Here is a 24,721-nt window from a genome sequence, read left to right as displayed (position 1 = left end):
CCATACTGTGATTTTCTGTTTTAAACATGGTGAAAAAATCTTGACTCTTACCTGGAAGCATTTTTAACATCTTGGAGATGAATTTTTGTCATTTCACCAGTCAAGCTGCTCTTTCATCACCAAATCTGATTAAACAGGCACACAATTATACATATATTCAGATTAAAAGTTTCACTGGTAGAAGAACAAAGAAAAATATTAATCTTGAAAAATCACACAGAGGGTGAATTTGATTTATTATATAAACTATTTACGTCAACTTTATGATCTAAGATTAAGTAAAATTGGTTGGTATGATTTTATGAATTTATGAATATGTGAATTTTTAGTAAACTCAGGAAAAAGTAGAATTATCCATTTTGTAAATAAAGCTTTGCCATATTCTGGTTTATATTGCATACTAGAAATGCTCTATAACATCATGAAAATGCTGGATTTTCTATGTAGTAAAATAATCTTTTCTTCCAGGTGGTGCAGTGATGCTTTTGGTGTACGAATACGTTTATGCATGGCTTCAGGATGCAGTTCATCACAAGTAGCTCTTCTGAAAAATATACTCTGTAAATTACATGCATTATAAAATACACTATAATAAAGCAAAAGTGATTCTTATCCTTTATAGTGTTGAATATCCTCACATTGCACCGATGTTAATACAGTTCCAAACAAATATGGTCTCTAGGTCCTGATCCAAGAAAACATTTAAGTTCATGCTTTTCTCTAAGTGCACAATTAAATAGCACTTGACATTTGTAATTGTTTTGCTAGACCAAGAGAAAATATAAAGCAGACATAAGACGCTGAGTTTTTAAAGTACAAACTGAAATTTCTTGACACAGAATCATCCTGTGTAATCATATACTTTTTTAAAAGTTTCAGCTAAAATGGCAATACATAAACTTTCAGAGCATTTTAAAGGAAAAAAATGAATAATCCTGGGGGGGCAGATGCTAGGCTAATGTAAACTGACAGCTCCATTGACTCCAGATAATGAAAATGATCCATACTTTGCAACTCTTCAGTAGGTCTTGGGTCCAGCTTCAACTCAGCCCACTATGATTTCAGCATTCATAGAAGAGCTTTTCAAGTTCTTGGGAGTTTGGCTAGAAAGGGACAGTACAAGGAGCTACAACCTTAAAAACATGCATCCTGTTAAATATCCTACTTTTTCTTAGCCATATATATGATATGAATCTCATTCAGATCACACAAGATACTGAAAGTAATTAGTATGCATCAAGTTACATAAAAGTGCAAAGCAACATGGGATTCATAGAAGAAATTAGTAAATAAATTAACAGAAAAAATCATTTTAGGCACATAAGAATTTACCGCAAGTCTTTTATCCAGTTTGATATACTATCCCAAAAGAGCTGACCTGTGATAAAAATGCTCAGTGCACCCTGACCGCCCCTTTAGCCTTTCATTTCCACCATGGAATGGTGAAACAAGGTTATAGACTGACAGCACATCTGCAGCTGTAATTAGCTAGCCATACACCTTGAAGAAACGTACCTTTCAGTAGGTAAAAAAAAAAAAAAAAAAAAAAAAAAGTGGCTCTGAAGCTAAAATTTTTGCTTTTCCCAGTCACGGTAGCTATAAATATTCCAAGGATGTACTTGTGTTTTTACTGGCCATTCTAACTCCATGAAATACAGTAAATTCTGCTATGCTGACTAAAGACATAGTTTCTGTTTGTGCAGTTGTGCTATTCTAGATTTTCTTTTAAAAAGCTTTTTAATAATTTAAAATCACGCATCATTCTGTTGTAGAAATGTCTCCAGTATCTAACTTGGTTGGTTGTCAAACGTGCATGTATCTTGCAGTTGCTGAAAGTTTCGGTATCTCCCCATGCTACATTCAATCTGTTAACAAAACATTCTTCCTCTGAAGGAGGTACAAACCTTTTCCTTAGCAATCCTAAAGAAGTATCTTTCTGCACTGTTACTTTAACATGGCAGTTTGCATGTGAGGTCTCCTCTCGCGAGTGTTTTTAATGCATTGGAAAAGCAAGAAAAAGCTAAAAATAGAAATGTGTTTTCATCCTTTGAAGGATGCCTGCATTAACATGCTCAATAAGCCTCTCTTTTGTCTGAATTTGGCAACGGTGGCTTTTCATACCTATGCTATTTCATAGTTAAAATCAATAAAATTAGCTCTGTTAAAGTTTATGGTTTTAAGGCAAGTGTTCCTCATTGTTGCCTTTTATTGTCAGTACTTGGCCAAAGAGAAGACACTACTAAGATAATTTCAAAAACTAAAGCAAAATGCTTTATAATTTGTCTTTTATTAATTTAGAGCATTCAAAATATAAAAATAAAATGCTTTAAACATACTGTATATACATATATAGCCTTTGGTTTTACATCCTTTCCAACATGATTTTTTTCTCAGTTAATAGCTCAGCCTGATCTCGGATAAAAGGAGAAACATTCAAAAACAGAAAACAGGATGGTATGGGAAAACAAACCTATGAATGTGCCAGCCCAGTGTCCCATTACTCCTTGTGTAGTGTGGGCTGAAATTCAGTTTTACACCAAAGATCTTCCAAACTGGGACCATGCAAGCACAGTTCGTTGAAGGGAGTATTGTTAGGCCTTGCTGATTTCTTTGGAAACATTTAACACTCTGGGAATGAAGTGTAGACTTTTAGATCAAAACATTTAATTCTGCACCCACATATACTGTGTATACCCCACATGCATCCATTCACCTTAGGGGATTCACTCCAGATTTATGCCCTTGTACTTGACAGCAGCAGTTAACCCTTATTTCTTATTTTTTAGAAACTATTCCCTTTTCCTTTTTAATTTAATGTAAAATGGTTTCAAGTTTTGTTGTTGGTGAGTGAACATGTTGCAGTTTTCAGTTTACCCGTGACTATAAGCAGCGAAATGATCCTTGGGCTAAGGAGTATGTTACATCATAGATTTACATTTTTAAAAAATCTATGAAACTTCACACCAAAAAAAAGTCCATCACAGGCAGTTCACCAAGAGCCAAGGTCAGGCACTTCTGCTCACTCTGAGCAACACTTTCTGCATGCAGCCCCCCTGACTTCCCATTCAGGGGTAAGGTATCATGTACAGCAGGCAGATGTGCGGAGAGCTGTACCTAAACAAACACAAAACAAAAATGGTTTATGATGGTGTATCCCATGGGAGGAATAATTAACATAATGTCCTGTCCTTGTTTTATAAATTACCCTGATTTAGATGAAGATAATGAAAATAACTGATACAAGCCTGTCTCTCTGTCTCCCAAAACACACTAATTCCTCATTGGAATGTCAGGAAAGACAACTTTTATTCCAGAAATGACCTCATGTTACTCAAGAAAATTTGGAAAGCTTTTAACACAGGCACACTTTTTTACAGGTTTGCAAAGTCTTGAAGCTCAAAAAAGCTGTGCTTTGGAAAGTTTCTCTTCCTTTTTTTTGTTTTCTTTTCCCTTTGGTGCCCCTTGTTTGAGTTCCATGGAAAACAATAGGTAGACTCATTCAATAATTCTGTAATCCAGTTGAACAACTAGGCTGAAAGCTAAGATTCTCTTGCCAACTTAATCACTTATCTATTTATGATCTTTTTCTTATCTTTTTTTCTCCATTGTATCTTTAGTGAAAAGTTTGTCTAGTATTAAAGTGATTTCTTTTTCGTGGTGTTAAGGCTCATCTTATTTCAGCTATAACATCATAAAGGCAGAATAACATCTGTCATGTCACTAACAGTGTGGCAGAGTGGAAATGCACCTATGTGCACTTTATCTTTAGTGGTTTCAAAGAAATATTCTTGAAAAAGTGTTCTACTGGATAGCAAGGGTTTCAGCATCTCATTAAAGCTAAACAGCTGTTGAATACCTTTGAGGCAGAAGAACATGAATCACATCCAAGATCAGATCTTTGTTTCCTTGGGGCAAAAATACAATATCTGTGTTCTTTACAGAAATGCAGTTCTGTTAACTATTTTTTAGTGCAAAAGAAAAGGTGGCAGCAGCCAGGAGAGTCCATCGGTATTTCAGTGGACATACTGCACATGACATAAATATTGATAACTTAGGTTGTTAGGAAAATTTGCCCACAGCTGTCTTGGTGATGAAAGCTAGGAATCCACAAAAAGAGAACTATATTTCAAGAGGGAATTGTATTTTACTTTCCCACTGAATTAGTGTTTAATATGGGATGCATAGATGCGTAGATAAAACAATATATGAAGAATGGCATTTTCTCCTTTGCTTTAACTGTGTCTACAGTAATTTAAGTTATTGCAAAATATTTTTAAAAATACACAATATATTAATAGCCTATGATGGATATGAAATGTCACACCAGGCTTTTTTTTTTTTCCACATTCATATTCTGAACATACCTACAGCATGGGAAAAGCGTAATAATAGTCAGAACTTTATTATTGCCCAAGGAAAACAGGTAAATTTTCAAAAATCAGAATGTTAGCTCTTTTGGGATTAAAGTTTAAAGCAAAATAACTGGCACGGAGTACTTGCCCCTGCATACAGAAATGTAGAAAGGAAATTTGCTAATATTAAATGATATCTCTGTTTGTAGCACCACCACCAGTATACCTATAAGGGAAAAAAATGCTTCAGAACAACAATGTAAACTTTACCAAGAGCCATACTTTACATTCATTAAAGCAGAAATTAAAGACAAGGTCCTCTTTAAAAAATTACAACATTATCTGGACACAAGTGAGCTGAGAATGATGGTACATTTCTGTTTCTCAGTGGGGTTTTTGACTGATAGGGCTTTTTAAGCATCTCTGCACAGGTTGAACACTAACAGCATTTTCCTCTACAGTCTTCCATTTTGTTCAGGTGTTTTCCACCCATTTCTATTTGTACACTTCATATGAATATGGTGTTTCACAAGTCTGGGAGGCTGGGTATAACTGTGGAGATTTACTTAGCTGGATTTCTGCCCTTGATTCTTCTGTCAAAGAGATAACTATTTCATAAGATGTTGAAGCCTCCACTGCAGGCACAAAAACATGATGAAAAGCCCCCCTAAACCTCATCACCTATCACCCCACCATGCAAAGACATAGAAAATAACTAGAAGAAATCATCTTCTGAACTTTAAAAAAAAAAAAAAAAAGGTAAGAAATGTACTGGAAGGTGAAAACAAATGCTGTCAAAAGCCTCTATTTACAAACAGATAAAATCACAAAGATCTTACTACTGCCTGATGATGGCAACATGCCAGAAGAATCTGAAAGCCATCTATTGCCTTCATCCTAGATTTGATTACCAAAACCCAATAAAACAACAATACAGGACCTCTTAATAGCAGTGGATTGTATCTCATCAATTAAAGGGGTCGTTGTCCAGGCAATTGGCAAACACTTCTCATTCAGCCACCTTTGCTGATTCAAGGCATAGCAGAATTTTCTGTGGTGATTTTTCTTTATTGATTTTTGCACAAATCTTAGTAACAATTGCACATTTAGAAAGTTTGTGATGATTAAGAATAAATATGTGTGGTTTGACCAGGAGAGAGTGGAACAAGGCTCCACGAGCCCTTTGAGGGACACAAAGTCTTTAAAAGCACAACACCACACTTCTCTCAGTTTCTGGTGTTGCCTTCAGCTCTTTCAATCCCAACAGCCTTACGGGAGGCAGTCACGAGGAGAAGTGCCAGGCATGGCCAGCACGAAGAGAGCAGTCCGTGAGCTAGGCTCAGGGGCCGAGGAGCCGGCGAGCTGGTGGCCTCTGGGACCAGCTCGGGCATCAGAGCGCGGAGGCCGTGACAGAGTGGCTGCCCTCCCTGGCGGTCTGCACGCCCTTGAAGGCCAGCGAGGCGGGCAGGTCGCAGCCGTGCGGGGATAGCGGCGTGCCCCCGGCGTGCTGCCAGCCGTGGCCGGCCATGTAGCTGGACGGAGCGGCGCTGTACGTCATGTACGGGGACACTTGGGCCGGCGTGGCGTAGGCAGACATGGCTGGTGCCGACACGAAACTGCTGACGGCTGGGAGGCCATTGGGTGCCTGGAAGGAGAGCGAAGGGAAAAGAATTGCTAAGAGAGTAAGACACATTGGATCTGGCATAAAATAAGCTGCCCTCAGATGCTGCTGGGGCTTTCTACCAAAACTAAGGCCAGCAGGGATACCAAGAGAGAAATTGGTAAGTGTTCCCCTGAATTTCAGGGGCTCAGTGGCCCCTTCTGCTTTGCTTTTAAGACCAGTTACTCCACTGTGATCAGTGCTTCACACTTCTCCCAGCAACCTGTCCCAGACAGGGACACCAGCAGACGTTTAGGGAACACACACCAAGGGCAAGGCAGGAACTTCTAAGTCACCTGTACACCTGCCGAGCTTCCTGCAAGCTGTTGTTCGTGGACTCCTAAAAGCCCGTGGTTGCATCTCATCATTACACTGGAGAGCTACTGGAGAGATTTGTAAAGATTCTCTCGCTTCTCTCTCACTGAGCACCTTAATGTGCTTGGCAATGATTTCCACAGGTTGCAGTAGATGAACTGCAACATTTACCTACCTTTCCCAAATTTTGCACAGGTTTTGGTCACTGTTGCAAGCCCTGCTGAGTAGTGCTGTGGCAGCACTGTAAGGAGAGAAAGACCCATACCTGCGCCTCACCTCTCCTGGCCCCAAAGGAGGGTGGGCTCAGCCTGAGCTGCCATGGGCAGGTGCGGGCACAGATCTGAAAGCAACACTCCCCAGAGTGAAGAGGTAACAGCAACTGGGGGAGGTGGAACATCTCAAACTCTTTGGTAACTGTTTGTTCAGAGCATGAGTCAGAACTGTAGTAGTAGTATTATTGATGGTGTCTTTTAAAAATCTGTTTTCTAGATACTTGGGTTAAAAAACTTGCAAATGTTCTTTGCTCATAGCCTCTCCTGTTTTCAATAGGGCTTCTGTGCACAAAACAATTGCAGGGCTGGGTCCTTTCCTGCAAGCAATTTTCCTAGGTCCTTCTGTAGGCTGGAGAGGAGGGTTTCTATTTAAATAGAGGAGGGAGAGTCCTTCAGTCAGCTATGGTATGATTTCACAATTAATGACTCCTTATTTAAGGAGTCAAATAAAGTCAAATAAAGTGTTTGGTGGTTTATTTCACACCCATAAATGTTTCTTCAGCACAACAGGTACAAACCAAGATCATTTATCTTGCTTAAGTTTCAATTTATGTAGTGTTTGGTTTAGTCTTTGGAGTGGCATTTTTTCTCAAAAGTGTTTCCTATCTGGATATGAAAGAAGAGTATTTATTCAGTAAATCCTGTAGCATCATCACATGGTACAACTGGACCCAACCTGAACAGTGCAAAGTTAAGAAATGAAACAGACTTTTGTTTCTGCTAAAACTTCACATGGTGTTAACATTTCACTTGTTCAATTTCTGCCTGGGTTGCACCTGCCTGATTTCCAGTATTTGCTTTCATAAAGGGCACTGGCCTATTTTCAGGCTTACTTTCCTATCCATGTAACTCATAGTTCCACTGTCTAGAATATCCTCTCATTGTCATTTGGGAAACAAAGGAGTAATTCTGCTGGACTCCATCAACATAAACTTGTACAGCAAGCTAAAGCAGCAGGAGACAGCAATAGGATCCTGGCCACAAGCTTCCAGTAGGAATATTAATTAGTATAAAATACACAGCTGCAGCAGCAACATAATTGTCATTCAAAATCCGTAAATACTTTGTTGAAGCTGAACTTGCCTTATTCTTTTGTCAGTCCAAATATGTGATCTGATCAGTAACTCATATTACGTGCCCCCTACTGTGACTTAGAATTACACTTTAGCCTCAGCTTTAAATATCAGTGTTTGCAACAACATTAACTAATACAAACCTCCAAATAATTGCACTGCAAATCAGTACAATTCTTGAATCACATGGAAAATTGTTTCATTGAATTTACTGGAAATAAAAAGTATGGCCCTAAAAGCTGCCTTTCCCATGTGCAAACATGAAACAAGAATGAGCATCTCTGTTTTTTGTAAAAAGCACCAATAAAAAGCTTTGCACAGGGGCAGTAGAGCCATTGAAGCTGGGTTGTAACACTGGGTTATCAAGTGCCACAATCCAAACATATTCTGCACAGAGAAGTACAGAAATCCTGAAGAGGTGGGTGCTTGAAGGAGAAAATATATGGGACAAGTCCCTGAAGTCTCATACCCATCGAGACAGTTCAAACCTTCAGCTTCTAGACCTCAGAAGAGGTTTTTTGGACTCAGTGGATCCATCCTGTTCCTCAGGCTTTCCCACTCCCAAGGAGGCTGGTACCATGCTGTGTGCTCAAGGCTGGAAGCCCCATTTTTGGGAGGATTCCTCATGATGAGTGCTCATGTTCTGTGAACCCTTAGTTGTGCTTTGGGAAGGATGTGTTCAGTAGGTACAGGGTAGATCTGTGCCAGGCAATGTGCCAACAGGGCATTTATTTGCTGGTCCAACATTCAAGCCCATGTCCTAGCTTCCTGTATCTCCTACAGACAAGGCCACCAGGGGTTCCTTAGCAACCACAAGCAGATGACATTGCGTGATCTGAGGCAAAGCTGAGCTCCTGAACACCTCACATTAATGCACACATTGATAAATATTTTATCAACAGGCTTGCTGATAAATATTTGATCCAACCACACATATCTTCTGTGGCCTTATGGTACAAAGTCTTGGAATCATAATTCATGGAGAAGCCCAGGTTTCCTACTGATTCATACTGAAGTGCCACTTGGGTTGTTGATAAAACAGATGGAAACTGACTAAAGAGTCACTAGTTTTTTTAAAAGCCAAAAGACTATTATTACCTACACAGATTTATAGCAGCCAGAACAATCCTTTTATACACGCACACACACACACACACACTCATTCAAAATACAGCTGTGAGAACTGTTGTTTTTATAGTCTATTCTGAATGTCAGAAAGAGCTTGCCCTGACTACTGAGGGCAGGACATGGAGACAGTTGTGTAGGGACCACCAGCTGCAACCTGTCAGAGGCCACCAATGCTGTCTGTCATCACTGCCTCACTGAACTGGTGAATCATTCTTATTTTTGTTGCACTGCTACAAAGCTTTACCACTCAAAACCATGATTCTGTGGATGCCACAGATGCCCTCAGCCGAGCAGGCAGCACAGGGATGGGTAGGAACTGGCCCAGCACAGAGTGCAGTTCTGCCTCGGGGGGGTTTGAGCCATACCCACAAAGCAGTCAGAGGCTTCCCCTGACCTGAATCAAAAGATGAGGGGATGGAGAAAATCTCACTCTATATGATTTTAAACTATGCCACTCAAAAAAACCAACCAAACAAACAAAAAACTAATTTTCATCTCTGACTTTCATCTGTGAAAGACTTGACCTAATAGTCTCGACACAAGACTTTTTACTTCCAAATAGCCTTAGATACAAAGTGTAGGTTATCAGAAGGGTTGAATCTTGTCTGTCAATTTGACACTTTTTACAAACATGACATTCACTTAAAATAAATGGAGGGGATTAAGTTCCATGACCCTGTATATACTGGATGAATAATTCATCCTGCAGTGTTTCAATCAGAGGAAATGAACACCAAAATGTAAACATTCATAATTAGGAGTGCAAGAACCCCATGGTGTTTATGGATTTTTTAAACCCTAAGAATTTATTTTAAGTGCAGAGGTTCTTGAACCTGGTTTTTAAGTTTTATAAATATTTTTTTTCTTAATTTGAACCATCATTTTTCAAGGGAAATCTAATTTTTTAAAGCAAACAAACAAACATGTTGTAGCTGAAAAAGAACCTCTGCTGTGTAAGAGATAAGGGTTCCCATTTAAAAGCGCCTACTTTCTGGCTTCTGCAAAGATCAGAGAGAAACTTTTTCTCTCAATTGCTGCTTCTATCAAGGTTTTGAGACAACTGATGGAACAAGTATTTGCAAATTTTAGAGCTTCGCTGGAAACCTAGAACACATGATGTCCCACCGACTCACAAATTCATTTAAACATGTTCTTGCAAGGATACCAGCAAAACAAAAGTAATTGGGTCAGGATCACAAGCCGGGTCTGGTGCCTTTCTGCCAATTTGCTGCTGATACCTGCCAGTGACAGCAAAAGGAATACTGAGGTGAGAAATCAAAACCAGGGTTTACATAAAGCCTTGCTTTAGGTCACAAAAAATGGTACTGCTGAAACAAGCAGACTGCACATCTTTTCACCAGTGTAGGAGTTGGTCGACTAGTTTTAACAGATGGAATCTTTAGTTTTGGTCACTTTACATACAATACTAACTAGAGACAACTTTACTTGTCATTGTTTTCAGTCTGTGATTTGCAACACAGAGGGAGTGGGTGGATGAAAAGTAAGTCTAGAACCAAGCTACTGTGAGAATGTCTTTGGAATGAGTCATTTCCATTAGTTTCTTGGACTTCTTAAAGTCAGGACAATTCTTCCCCAAACCAGAGGGAACACCACACACACCTTGATATCTGTTTTGAAGGTTATATTTGCCTAATGTGCTGTAGAGCTTCAGCCTCCTCTCTCCTTTACGGTGAGACACCAGGGTACAATCTTCCTGGACAAACTTCCCAGTCAATCCATGTCAGACAAACTATCTCATTTTGTTTTTTTCTGCCTTGGTCACAGAAGAACCAGAGAAACATGCAAGCTAGATTTCACTTTTGGTCCTCATGGTATAAACTCTAATTATATACTGTAGTGAGTTTGTTTTATTTTGTTTCATTCCCTTCCCTACTTTTCCTTCTCTGACTTTTGCTTGCTAAATTTGTGTTCTCTCAGTATCAAAATTAGACTATCTCCTATGTTCTCTTCCCTTGTTGCTTCTAAATGTTTCAGAAAATGACCCAGAAGTGTAACACTCAAAATCACAGACCTGTATTTATGTTAGCTATTATTAATGGCAATAATGTAAAGGATCTCATTTCAGTTTTATGGGAATACAAACAAGAGCAGATTTGATGCCACAGGTGGATGCCACCTCAATTTTATAGTCTAACTCTAAAGTGAGTGTCCAAAATAATGTATTATTATTATTATTATTATTATTTACAATTACTTAAATTACCTGGCCATTGTAATATAATTGTCACAATATTTAATCGAATAGTTCATGTATTTCATAGATTAAGAATGTAGGCTTTGTAGAAGTATTCTAAATTACTATTTAAAAAAAAAAAAAAGTTTCTGGAGAAGCAGCATAGCCTTCAAGTTCGAGTTACCTGATTCAGCAGCTCGAACGAGCCTGGACAGTGACTCAGCCCAAAATCCCCTGCTGCAGTCACCACAAGTTCAGTCTGTGTCACGGCTTAAGGGACACACCTTTGGTGCATAAGGGTGCTGTTTTCGCTTGTGTCTCTCAGTTCTGGCACTGACTTGGAGGGAATGAACCCTTCCCGTCCCTGGCCCAGCACTCATTTCCTCGATGCAGCGGAGGAGCCGCGGCCCGGCCCCGCCGGCGGGGCTGCCCCGCGCAGCCCAGGGCTCTCAGCCTTGCTGCTGCTTCCTCTGCAGGGATGCTGCCGCAGCTCCGCGCACACAGACACCCTCGCGCTGCTGGTTTTCAAAATGAAAACCTTCAAACGTTTTCTGGAAATGAGGAATCTTTTCCAAGTGGCCTGAAATCACAGTCACGGAGAAGCTATTGCAGAAGTAGTTTTTTCTACAGCAACAAAAGGCATAGCGGGGAGCAACATATCTAGTCCTTCAATCAGAAGAGCAAATCAGCATAAAAACCCAGAGGATATCTCATTTTTAGTGACATGCACATAATCAGTTAAAACGATTCTGACAACAAGACGAGGAGCAATCAAACACAAACTGCAAACATCCTAAATCTCCCTTTATAATTGGAGGTTAAATATGATTTATAAATCAAGCCAACATATGGGATCCCAAGGGAAGAGTAAACAAATTTTCCAAGTAAAACAGCAGCAGCAGGCTTGTAATAGAAGTATCACTTAGGAAAAAGGCATTACTAAATAATCTAAGTAATAAAAATGGAGGTTTTTTAGGTTTTAAAACTGATAAACTTAAGTAATTTTTTTAGAAACTGTAGTTACTAAATTAGAGCTAAATTCTGAAGCTGCAATTGAAAAATGACATGATACCACAAATATTCATTCAGATCAGTGTTCCGCTAAAATTAATGTGCCTACATAGGTCACAATACCTGAAGAAGAAGGGTTATAAAAGTGAACACTGAGTAAATTTCCCCAGTTAATGGTAACGGTTTTACTGAAATTTTTTTTAAGAAAAAATGAGGTTAAATTGCTGAGGTATATCTGGATGATCTAACCAGAGTTAATCCTGCGAATCACAGTTTGCTTTTTATAGTGCTGGAAAATATTCTTGCAAAAATATTTTCATATTAGACTAAATATCCATATTATTAGATGAATTAACTTATTTTATTGAACATATTCCTGATTTGATTTACTATTAATTCCTCTGCAACAAGCAGTGGAATTTCCCTCTTTGAAAAATTAGGACACTGACATTTAACATTTTGACACGCAAAAAAATCTTAGAAGAGGCAATATTTTGTACATAGGATATTAAGGTATAATATTATAAAATATTATATTTACCTTTGTTTTCAAGAAAGAGTGAACAGTGATAATACATTGGAATTGAGAAGATTTTAAAAGTAACACATGGGCAAGGGGCTTACAGCTGCCCCCTTGTTCAGCTGAACTGAGTTGATTTCCAGAAGACAGATTTGAAAAAGGAAGAGAGACCCCTCAAGAATGGAGAATTACACTATTTCTCTTTCACTGTAAGTTATGCAAAGCAATGCTGGTATTCTAGTTGAAGCCACAATTAAAACAGACTTATTCACATGCTGAAATGCTCTACGATTTCAAACATACTTAGCTACCCATTCCTATACATTATCTCTTAAAAAGATGCCATTTTCTTTACAGCTGTTTCTCCCATGATTAAATTCAGTGCACAACAATGTACTGCATAATAAAATCACACTACTTCCTCCTAAAATGAAGTTCAGTCCTTCCATAAGATCAGATCCCATTCCCCGTATTCAATGTGCTTTTTTATTAATTTAAAGTTGCTTCCTTTACTTATAGCCATCCCCAGCTGCAGTGAATAACACAGAAACCAGATAATATCAATTGAGTGTCTTAACTGTAGTTGGGACATGCATCAAGATCACTTGAAATTATATTTTCTTATCCAGTTTTAAATCTCAGCCTCTTCAGGGAAATAAAATCCCAGTTTTGGAAACAGTAATAGTAACTTGAATTTACACACCATCACCAATCCTTTTCTGAAGGAGCCAGGGGCATTTTATGTTTTTTCCAAAGCAAACCACAGCAGAAACAAAAGAGAGGGGGAAAAAAAAGGCAGGGGGCTGGGGGAAGAAGGGCGGAAGAAAAAAGGGAAAAAACTCATTCTCTGACACTGAGAATGTACAAAAACCATGAAGGAAAAAAGAGGTAAGAGAAAAAGGCATGATGGACAAAAGGTAGACAGAGGTTGCACATTCTGAAGGAAAAGCAGGGAGCAAGAGTTTCCAGTGCTCCTTCAGAAGTGCCATGGGTTTAGACAGCTGTCACAGCGAAATAAGATCTACTACGGCACACCAAGAACACCCAACGTCCACCTAAATGTCTCCAAATGCAGATTATAGCTCAAGGTCTGCACTCTCATTGAATGTTTGCTTCCCTTTCACACACAAGGTTAAGAAGGATGATATAAATCAGTCACTGCCTTTCCAATGAAGGTGCTCGATCTTGGGGTATGGTCTACTACTTAACAAACTTCACAACCAGGCTATGTCAAAGTGGGGCAAAAACAAATTCTGGTTGCTGTAAGCACAAAGCCTGGTTCTGATGACAAAAACACAACTGAAGTCTTCCACAGACAGATATACTGGGCTTATGAGAACAATAGGAAAGCACAGGAAAAAAATCATGTCATATAAGCAAGCTCCTTTGAGTAGGAATTAACAACAGATTCCCATAGTTTTAGAACAGATTTTCACAATAATTTCCCCTTGGTATTTTGGCAAAATCTGGAACTGGGCAGGGCACACATGGACACTAAACAAGCAAATACACTGGAAGGAACAAACATTTGTTGTTTTCTATGCTGTTGGTTAATACCATAATGTATTATTGAAAGTTTCTATGAAAAATGCCTTCTTATTATTATATACTTAGCAATATATTGTAATTTCAATATGCTGTTATTTAAATGAAACGGAAGGAGACTTACGGACACAGACACTTAAGGGGATTCTTGATGTCTAGAAGCTAGGTAAATATGTGGTCAAACTGGTAAAGTCCCCACATTGTTCTCTTCAGGAACAACCAAAACAGCTGTCTCCTATGCCTAACAAATTTCTGATGCTGCAGAGGCAGTCACTGGGAAGCTGGTACACAAAGGAGGGTGAACCCACGACCCATCAATTGTTGAATGCCTATGGTTACTATGACTAGGTGTGTAGGCAATTCCTAAAAGCTGATAAATTGCCACAACAGACAAATTCAAGCAGACTACACAGTCTTTATATACTCGCCAATGCACTGCAAGAACCAAGACTGAACAGGTCAAATCACACCTAATACCCCTGCTCCTGGCACTGTGCTCCCTGACTGTGATAGGTATCTCCCATCACTCCCACCTTACGGTCCCTGGTCCTGCTTGTCGTGGTAGACCTCATGGTGGGTTGGGTCTTTTGAGCAGAAGGTGCTTAGAGTGCAGTTTGAGTGTCATCATACCATTCACTCACCTCTCTGACTTTCTTTATTAGTTTCATCCAGGTGGAGTGCCCTGAAGCCATGTGGGTTGGTGGACAGGGCACTGTGTTTTGGCCGTGGAAGCAGGTGGCCAGTAAGAGGCAGGTCTCACAAATGGGGTTCGAATTGGGTGCCATCCAGATCACCTGGGAAGGAATCGGGTGCATGTAGTGGGATCAGCTCGTCCCCCTCACCCACAACATGCAATGATGACGATGCCTAGACCTTGAGCAAGCTGCCTTAGTGGCAATATTCTGATAGCAGGCCTGGTCTGGAGATCCTAGTGAGAGTGACACTGAACCAGACAGTCTCCAAGCCACGGTCTGAACCCCTGCACCAGACTCTGCTAACAGTGCTGCTGGCTACTAAGGCAAGAAAGCAAATCAACACCTCTCCTTCACAGCTTCACCCCCCTGCTGCCTGGGTATGACTGAGAAGCACTAGGTCTGGACCTTGTTATTGATGGATTTTGCACAGACCCATAGCAGGAATCTAACTGCCTAGATCCTGAGTTATAGTATAAGATGCCAAGTAAGTAATGTGCTAATTAATTTTTTCAGTAAACCATGTGTGTAGGAGGACCATGTAACTGGCCATAATATTTAAGGCTACGTTTTAATGTTTTCCCCAGAGAAGTTACCCTGTGTTGTGGGTTCCAAGCACTGCAGATACAGTTACAGATGCATGGCCACCAAATATACAGTTCCTTGTTCATCTACAAATGAAAGATCAGGAACTAAATGTTTACATTACCTACATTTTCTGTGCAAATAATTGTCCAGAATTGCACCTACATTTGCAACCACTTGCCGTAAAATGGAGCCTTCCCCTCATGTGCTTGCAGCACACAGAGCTCATGGCCCCCAGTCAGAACGCGGCCAGAGGACAGGGATTGATATCCCAGCAATGCCCAAAACTCAAGGCCCTGACAGCTGGGGAAGTTCAGCTGAGGCAGACCTGAGGTAGTTGCTGCTTAGGGGTTTGGCCAGCATGTCAGAGGAAGACTTCACTCAAACTATGTTCACAAACTCCTCTGAATTAGGAGGAGTGTTTTCTGCAGCTCCAGTGGGTTTGGGATGAGCCCTCCAAACAGTGTACCATTTCCAGGAGCAAGCTTGCTCTTAGACCCCCCAGTTAAAAGATTTTTCCCATTAACGAGTATCAGCTCCTTTTGGCAATATGCACATCTGCTTCCTGCAACACACACAGAAAGTCATTCTGAAAAGAAATCATTTCCAAGCTATTTGCCTCTCAGCAAATCATACAGACATATGTCAAGTCTTCTTCATTCTCATACATGTGTAAATACAGACCACAATTTTTTTTTCAGTTTGAACATCCATGATGTTAGTCCAGCAAGTCACAAGCATCAGATGTCTGAGATCTGCATTTTGAATACAATACATTTTTATTAAGTGTTTTGATGTCAAATGCAGGTTACAAATGTGTTCATATTGCAGTCATTTCAGCTATTTCTTTCTCAAGGCAGTAGTCAGTATAAGCTGTGCAATGCGAAAGAAGATACTCAGAATATTGATCCTTTGTAACAATAGCATAATTAATTATCTGTAGAAGCACCTGAACACCACACCGAATGTACCTCCTTGCATATATAACGCAATACAACTGAGCTCTGTATGAAATGTGTATGACACAAAACTGTTAAGCTCTCAGAAAAATCTGTTTTCAGTTTCTCTGATTCACAGTCACCCCTTTTGAAAGCCACATGACAAATCTGGGAGTGTGATACATCAGGAAAATTATGCAATTGCTTACGTATAAATGACAGCCTGGGACATCAGGTAATTAAACCTGAATAGAAACTTGACAAGGCATCTTTTGGTTTCCCGTGGAATGTTTTGTACAGAAATACAGGCTGAGGTTTCAACTCCCGAAACCCAAATATGAGCAACATTGTAAACAAAAGCCCCAGGAAACCCACAATACCTAACACGAAAAATGTTCTACATCCAGAGGTTCAGTTTCATGTTAAACTAGTGTGACTGCATATTGTAAAGGCAAAAATGTGAAGTCCCCCTGCCTTTTTTGTGGGTGAATTCCCACTGATGTGTGGGACAAGGGCTGAAATGTAGTCATTGGAACCAAGCTCCCTGACAAGTCTGCGAGGTCAGTAAGAGTTTTGCTACAAAAATCCTACAATATCCCATGCCTTAAAACAAATGTATATCATTTAAAAGAAGTGATCAAATAAATACTTTGTAAAAGTACACAAGACCTTGTTCTTTGGTCTCAATTTTCTGGTCTTTCTCACACAGAGGGGTTTTCCAGGGGATTTCTTGAGAAGCAAAATATTATCTTACATGATTAAGGCTGGAGAACAATTCTTTCTCTTGTCTAATAGTTACGGAGCTATTTGCAAGCTATGGACAGGTGAACTCTGGATGCTGATGATGCTTAAATACATAGACAATATTTGTTGGAAAATGCAGAATTACCTATCACTCACACTAAATCCATTGTTAATGTGCTTCAGAGCACATTTCCTCTGCTCCTGCTGTGAAATCAGGAAGCCTGAGTTAAATATCCCCCCTTGATTCCCTCCTCTTGTAGGTACCTCTGATTTTGATAACGCAGACATAAAACTGGAATATCACAGAACAATCACTTCTCTTCTCTGAGGGAAATCTGATGTCTGCCTCCTTAAGACCCTTAATAGCTTTTGTAAAAAGCTTTGCCCAAAAGAGATAAGGAAATAGCATTTCCCCCGAAGTACAATGACAGAGCCTATTTCACCGTAGTCCTTCTGGCATATTAAGTATGTCTGAGACTTCCCCATTTTCCCATCATTCCAGATACCACCCTGCTAGATTCACAAATGAACCAACATTCTCTCATGTCCCCTGCTCATCTTTTTACACCCCAAACCATACACATTGCAAGAGACCATGGATCCCATGATGAATTTTGTCTTTACTGTCATAGACTGTCACTCTAAACTCACTAATTCAGAGAAACGACAGTAAATCAGTTCTATGTGCAGCAGGAACAATTTGGTCCATAAACTTCACATTGCCTGGAATAAATATTTTGGCAAAAGGAATGTGGCAAAACCTGCAAATAATCACATTTTCCAATCCTTATTTAGCATGATTTTTTTAACACATTCTAAATTAGCTAGGTAGTGAACTTGTGACAGACAAAACAATTAATGCACATTCAAAGTTATTCTCTGGATAACAATTCTGGATGCTATATGAATAGACTGGTCTATGTGTTGTAATTTTCCAAAGTCAAATTCTGTTTACCTATATTATTACAGGGAAGAAGCTGGGAAAAACCTCCTCTATATCTTCTTTTAGAGAGCAGGGTTTCAAATATGGATTTTCTGCCCTTTGAAACTCTCTGGACAATTTATTTGGATAAATTAATTCCATTTTATTAATAGCAATTTTCTCAATTTTTAAACAGCGCGTATGTTTAAATAACACTTATCAGGTGATCTTTCAGGTTGAACAAAACTTTAAAGTAAAATTGGTATTGACAATAGAGCAGTGATATATTATAAAGACAGAATCATAAATACTGAAAGTAAAAAAACCAAAAAGGTAAAAAATAGTTTCCAAACCAGCACTGAAAATAATTTATAAAACACTGTTTCTCAACACATCTGTTGAAGTAAATGAGATCCATCAGAGGCCATGGTTTATAGCCTATGAACAAGATCCTGTGAATATTTCAGCAGGATTGTGTGCAGAAGGCCCAGCCTGGAACCTAAGAAAATGAAGCCAAGTAGAGCTGCCCTTACAGAATAATAACAAGCTGTATCTATTATTTTTTAGCAAGACTTTTAATGCTTATTTTAGTCTTTAAGGAAATTTGTAGAAAGAGTAGTAACACTAAATCTAAGTCTAATTCTATCTTTAACCATACAATCATGGCTATACCATAGGGCATATTATTTGTGATATGAAATGAACATAATAATACTGGGATAATAGAAAAACAAAACAAATAGGACAGCATTGAGGGTGGTGTATTGTTTAAAAAACAATATGTGTAATGAAGTAGCTGTTCACTGTTGGGATCTACGGTATTTCCCGCTCTGCCCACTCTTTGCAAGTGTTCCCGCAGTTTGTGCTCCGCATCTTGAATGTGAAAGAGCCTGATTCAGCTACTCTCACCACCAAACATGAGCTACAGAAGTCTCCTCTATGTATCTAAAACCAGACACAGAACTCAGAAAATATGTCCAAAAGCTCTGTCTTTGAAAGGGAAAAATGCTAAACAGAGATTGTGGGTTTTCTTCGACTTGGTTCTAAGCACAACAAATGCGTGGCCGGGAAGTCAGTGTGTCTGAGAGACCTCTGATGCATTTTGAAATGTTTCCATCACACGGAAAAAATGTTTTCAAAACCTGTGCTTTCCCAACGAGTAACAGTTGAGCCTTTTATAGCTTTTCTCCTGGCATGGGACTTGATTAGCAAGTACAAAGATTCAGACAGAGATTTATTAAGTAACAGTTATATTGTGTTGTAATTAAAACGTAGGAAATTCGCCGTCTACTTAAGCGTTTAAAAATGCTTAATGTAGGAAGCAATTACACCTCATTTTCAAATTATTCCCCTGACTACAGAGCACGCTGCGGACAGAGTGAAAGGCGGCTGTACGGGCAGAGGCGGCGGCGGGACGTGCCGCTGGCCCGGCCGGGGCGGGGGTCGGCGGCGGCGGCTCCCAGCGCCCGCTGGGCGGGCGGGGACAGCCCCGGGCCCGCGATGCCCTCGGCTCGCCGGCAGCAAGGCAGGGTGGGGGTGCTGGGGCCGGGAGAGGGAGCGGAGAGAGCAGCCAGGAGAGGCAGGCTTTTCCCGCCCGTCTTTGCAAACCAAAACCGAGGGAAGTCCGGCACCGGCTCCAAACCGAGGACGGTAGCCCGAGGCCGAGCTCAGGAGCCCTGCGCATCACCGCCCGCTCCCCCCTCTCTCTTTACCTGGCTGTACTTGGCCTCCTGCTCAATGGAGCTCTTCTCCAACCCGTTCACGGCATGCTGGGCCGGCGGGTGGAAGCTATTTCGGCCCAAGCTGCTCCATTCTTCCACCTTGGGGCTGGGGTAAGGCGAAGTGTCATTCACTGCTGGAAAACAAAGGATCGGGAGAGAGGGAGTTAGAGGCAGAGGCTGGGGTTGGGAGATGCAGATGGCTTCGCTTCGGGATGGAGACGGCTCCCTCTCTCCATGGGAGGCAGTCTGTGGGGCAGAGCTAAGGGGAAGCCAGTCCCTCGCCCGCCACACCTCGCTGAAGCTCCTGCAAGCTCTTTGAGAAGGTGATTCGTGGACAGAAGGGAGTCGGTCCCTCCGTGAAACCTGTGACAGAGATCAGCAACTGAGCCCAGAGCTGCCTGGCTCGCTCGTCCCCACGTCCCCGCACTGGCGGGACGGAGCTGCCGCCCGGCACTTGTCCCCCAGGATTTCCTAAGCGGTATTTAGGGCAACCGCTGTGTGTGTGTATTTGTGAGTCAGAGGAGAAACGATACCCCATGTTACAAACAGACCTGACACGCCTGCAGATGAACTGGGCTCCAAACACTTTTTGGGAGAAAAAGAAAACGAAACACAAAAGTAAACAAATCAATATATATTTGAATAGGGAAATAAAAGGAAGAAGATAAGAATGCGGGGAGGAAAATAGATAACAGTCCTATTATTTACACGCCTGTCAGCTGCGCCATTGGTATACCGGGATGTTTTGCAGGCGGAGAAATTCCTCGGCCGACCAAATTCCAGCACCGGGGAGCCAGGGGAGGGGTAGGGAGAGCCCTGCCCCGGGTCCGGTCGCATCAGAGCCGCCGTGGGAGGGGGCTTTCCTGCCATACCACCTCGCTCGGCCCCTCACCGTGCTGGGGAAAGGCACAAATCAGAAGTTGTCTTAAGAAATTGAGCTCCCTCGGTGAGCGCCCTTTTCTGCTGATCTCACACTTTCCCATGAATAGGGGCTTCCTTTCCGTGTCAGCAAGGTCAGTTTATCCTATAAATCAAGGGCGAGCAGCCCCCATCTGCGGCACCGGCCACTCCGCAGCCCCGACCCTCTGACGGGAAGGGGAGGGGGGAGATTTCACACTGCAGAAAGATGTGTGCCACCGCGGGGGCTGGGGGAGAGCGGGCAGATACCGAGGCACCCGGCAGCACCGTCAGAGGCCTGCCTGCCAATGTGGTGTTAATAAAGGAGGAACTCACTAAAAAACCCAACAAAACAAAAACAAACAACCCCCCTAAATTTCTCATGTGATTGTAATGTTCTCAGTCTTTTTAATGTTCGTTGCCAACACTACCTCTAGATTGCCTCAGAGATTGCCAGGCGTGTATTTGTTAAAGTCGACTCAGGAAAAAGCACATTTGTGCCAGCGAGGACTGGGATGAAGTTTATATCGTGAAGAGCAAAGAAGAACAAACTTACATTTTTTGTATGTATGCATATAAATAAAATATTCTTGTGCATGCGTACATGTTGCTTGAAAATAACATCACCTTTCTGATAAAATAAGAAGAAAATTATTCTTCAATTCCTAAAGATCATTTTGCATTAGAAATGCTGCTATAACTGGATTGTTGCTGTTAAAAAAGGTAGTGGAAACAGAGATCACAGCTCCTACCTCAGCACTAATACTGAGAAAATAATGGGACACAGAGATCGCTGTAGGCAAAGGCTGCTTTGGATTGTTGTTTTCAGTGACACTTTGAGTAACGCTTTCACTGTTAGTTCACTGGCAGAGACCGAAATGGAAAAAATGTCCCTTGCTAGCGAGCAGCAGGGAGACGCGATGCAGTTTCCAGGCAGAGGAACAGAAAGAATGTGAAAAGGATAAAAGAGGCAAATCTTGGGCCTTTGGTTTTCCTAGACCACCACTTCGGAGGAAAATATAGCATCAGAATGAAAGCAATTAGATGACATTTGAACTTCCTGCCGAAGCAAATTTGGCCTGATTGCGAAAACTACAGAAAATGTACTTCTCAGTAACGCCGAGGCAGCGCCCGTGACCGGGGTGCGGCAGCGAGCCTCGGCCGGGACCAGGACCGGGACCAGGACCGGGACTGAGCGCGCCCTGGTTCCCTCCGGCCAGGATCGCTGCTTCCCGGGTCAGAGAGGTGAGGTGACAGCCGATGTGTCCTGTTTGCTGGTCCGCCTGCAGCCCACCCAGACCCTTCGGTCTGCCCACGTTCCGAGACGCATCCTCCAGCAAGCTCAGCGCCCTGCCCGTGCTGGCGAAAACGCGATGGGGTTTCCCGAATCAAACAACGAAACCACCTTCCGACCCTCGGAAAGAACCCAGGAGCAGGGTACGAACCCCTCCGGCCCTGTTTGGCTGCCTTTGAGGCCCCGGCTCCCCCTCACTTCTCACCTTGGTCTGTGATGGACCGGATCCCCAGGATGTCCGTCACCGAGTGAGAGGACGGCCACGTCCTGGGCATGGCCATGGTGCTGGGGATGGCCGGCACCCCGGCAGGGGTGGACACCTTGGCTCCTGCAGCAGCGATGGGGCTGGGGTAGGGGTAGATGTGGTTGTAGGGCAGAGCAGGCTGTGGGGGCGGCTGGTGCTGCTTGTAAGACTCGTAGTGACTCTGCTGAGACAGGTTCCCGATTTTGTTCCGGAGGATGCGGCTGATGGAGCTGACCGACGGCACGTTGTACTTGTCACACACGCCATCGGCCAGCAGGCGATCCCGGATCTCCCAGGCGAAGATGCCCGGATCCCTTTGTTTATAGGTCCGGATATGTTTTACCACGGTGGGAGTGGTGACCCGAGGCTTGCTGCCGCCGATAGCCCCCGGTAGGATGGAGCCGGTCTCGTTGTAGCGAGCCAGGATTTTGCTGACACAGCCGTGGGAAACGCGGAGCTGGCGGCTGATGTCACACGGCCTGATACCCAGTTGCGCCAGTTCCACAATCCGCAGCCTGATGGCATTGGGCAGGGGTCTCCCGTTGACAAACACCCCCCCGAGCTGGTTCACTTCCCCGAAGGCAGGTTCTGCAAGCAAATGCACAAACACAGCCGTCGGACACGGCGGAGGGCACAGAAGGGGGTGTCTGAGCTGCTCCTCATCACAGACAGATGTCACAGACAGGGACCCCCCCCTCCCGGTCACCCCACGCACGCTTCTTTATAATAGCGGGATGCCCTCGAGACTGAGGGAAGGAAAGGAGAAGGAGGAAGAGAAGTGAGAGGTAAAAACAAACAAACAGACAAAACCCATACAGACAGAGAGAGAGGGAGAAAAAGAAAGAAAATAAAATAAAATAAAGGAAAAGACAGAAAGAAAGAAAATCTGTGGCAATAAATGTCGGAGCTCGCCGGACTGTGCATCACGCATATTCCCAAAAATAAACACATTCCAGAGATGAAAAACGAGATCGCCCCAACAGACAAGTCAGCTTTATTGCTACAGGAAAAAGGAACGCGAAGAAAACAAAAAGAAAAGAAAAACATCTTCTAAGACGTGGGGGAGGGGGAGGAAGGAAAACTAGTTGAGGAAATTCTTTTACATCTTGGGAGAGACGAGGGCAGCGCGGTGCTTCTGAGTCGGGACTAACTTTTTAAAGACCGTTCCTGGTGCTGTTAGCGCCTTTCGCTTAACAGCACGATTACACTGGGCTGTAAAACAAGCGTGTTAAAATGTTAACTGCTACGATCGGTGTCAGGAATAATATACAACGTGTCACGGGCTCCAGCCATCCGCTCGGCTGAGATCCTGCCTCGCACTCGCCTAATAACACTAATAACAAGCCGATTAGTCATTAGCTCGCTCTCTCCCCTGCTCCTGACCCTCAACATGTTCTTACAACTTGTAGGAACACGAGCAAAGTCAATAAGGGAGCCGCGGCGGCGGCAGATGACTGCGCACGGGTGCTCCCCCTCTCTTGACAGCACTTGAACCCTCCTGCGGCTCCCGGCCACTTACCCATTCCTCTGAGCGGGGCACCTCGAGGCCGGCCCTAAATCCCGGCGGATCCCTATGCCCGGGAACCGACTCCCAGCCTCCTGCGCTCCCGGCCGCACTGGCCCCGAGCCTCACTGATCTCCGCTGAGGAGGGACCGGTAGCGTGAGGAGGAAAAGAACTACAAGGAAATCTACATCCCGACGAGAGAGCCTTGACTTCTGCATTTCAACCTCAGGGCAGCGTGGGCAGGGCCGGGCTGGGCCGGGCCCGCGGCCCACCGCCCCCCCGAGCCCGCCCCTGGGGCGGCCCCAGGGCCCAGGCGCCCTCCCAGTGGCCAGGGGAGATGACGGACAGCGCGGCGGCCGCGGCCCTTCCGCTGCCGCGCAGCGCGCCCGGCACCTGGGCCCGCCGCCCGGGACGGCGGCTCCGCACCTGCGGCGGTGAGTTGTGCGGGCAGCGCCGGGGCGGTGCGGAGCGGGCCTGGCGCCCCGGCAGGGAGCGCTCGGCCCGCGGGGCCGGGGCATCGGCGGGCAGCTCCGCGGGGCCGGGGCACGGTCGGCGGGCAACGCAGCGCCGCCCTTTCTGGCCTTTTTCCCGGACTAAGCAGCCGGAGAGGGGGCTTCGAGCCCGGCAGAGCGGTTCCCCTTTCCCCGAATGAAGCAGAGCAGTGTCTTGACACACGCGCGGTTTCCCCGCGTTGAGATAAGCTCCTCGCGGGCTCGGTCGCCTCGTTATAGAGAAGCACCTTTCGCTAACGAATGTTTCGCGGGCGGTGTAGGAGAAGACCGTGAGCGATGAGAGTTGAGTCATTTTTGATGCAAATCACCAGCCGGTCAGGAAACGAGCTGCATTTTCCCGTGCCTTGGGAGGAGACGGGACGGGGCTAGTAGCGCCCGGCGCTGCGATGCTGCGTTCTCCGGCCACCGCAGACCGGCACCGGGATGCCGCCGCTCGCTGCCCAACGCTGACCGGCCCCGGTTTTATTTTCATCCCCTCACTAATACTGCACAGCGCTTAACCGTAAAGCGTCAATGCCTCGCAGCTGACTTGAACTTTATTAAAGACACTGATACATATTAGCAAGCAAAAGAAAAACAGGCGAAGCTGGTAGGAAT

General features: G+C 43.2%; 2 protein-coding genes across 6 annotated transcripts in view; one reads left to right on the top strand and one right to left on the bottom strand.

Annotated features, from left to right (window-relative positions):
• Positions 1-3,654, top strand: part of SLC25A21 (solute carrier family 25 member 21) — a 237,259-nt gene extending 233,605 nt beyond the window's left edge. For all 5 annotated transcript variants that reach the window (XM_063398943.1, XM_063398940.1, XM_063398939.1 and 2 more), the window contains exon 10: positions 469-3,654. In XM_063398943.1, coding sequence (XP_063255013.1) covers positions 469-539 — 71 coding nt within the window. In that variant the 3' untranslated portion in view covers positions 540-3,654. The remainder of the gene's footprint in view (positions 1-468) is intronic.
• Positions 3,655-4,445: 791 nt separating this feature from the next.
• On the bottom strand, positions 4,446-23,463 carry PAX9 (paired box 9). The gene is made up of 5 exons (XM_063399142.1): positions 23,378-23,463; positions 22,069-22,826; positions 19,664-19,806; positions 14,712-14,864; positions 4,446-5,997 (listed from the first exon to the last, which is right to left on the bottom strand). Exons 1-5 carry the CDS (start codon positions 23,461-23,463, stop codon positions 5,743-5,745), a joined length of 1,395 nt encoding a protein of 464 aa, XP_063255212.1. The 3' UTR covers positions 4,446-5,742.
• Positions 23,464-24,721: the final 1,258 nt, after the last annotated feature.

This window comes from Prinia subflava, chromosome 5 (genome assembly GCF_021018805.1).
Source record: "Prinia subflava isolate CZ2003 ecotype Zambia chromosome 5, Cam_Psub_1.2, whole genome shotgun sequence".
In the NCBI taxonomy this organism is placed as follows: Eukaryota; Metazoa; Chordata; class Aves; order Passeriformes; family Cisticolidae; genus Prinia; species Prinia subflava.
This window is presented reverse-complemented; position numbering and strand designations above follow the sequence as displayed.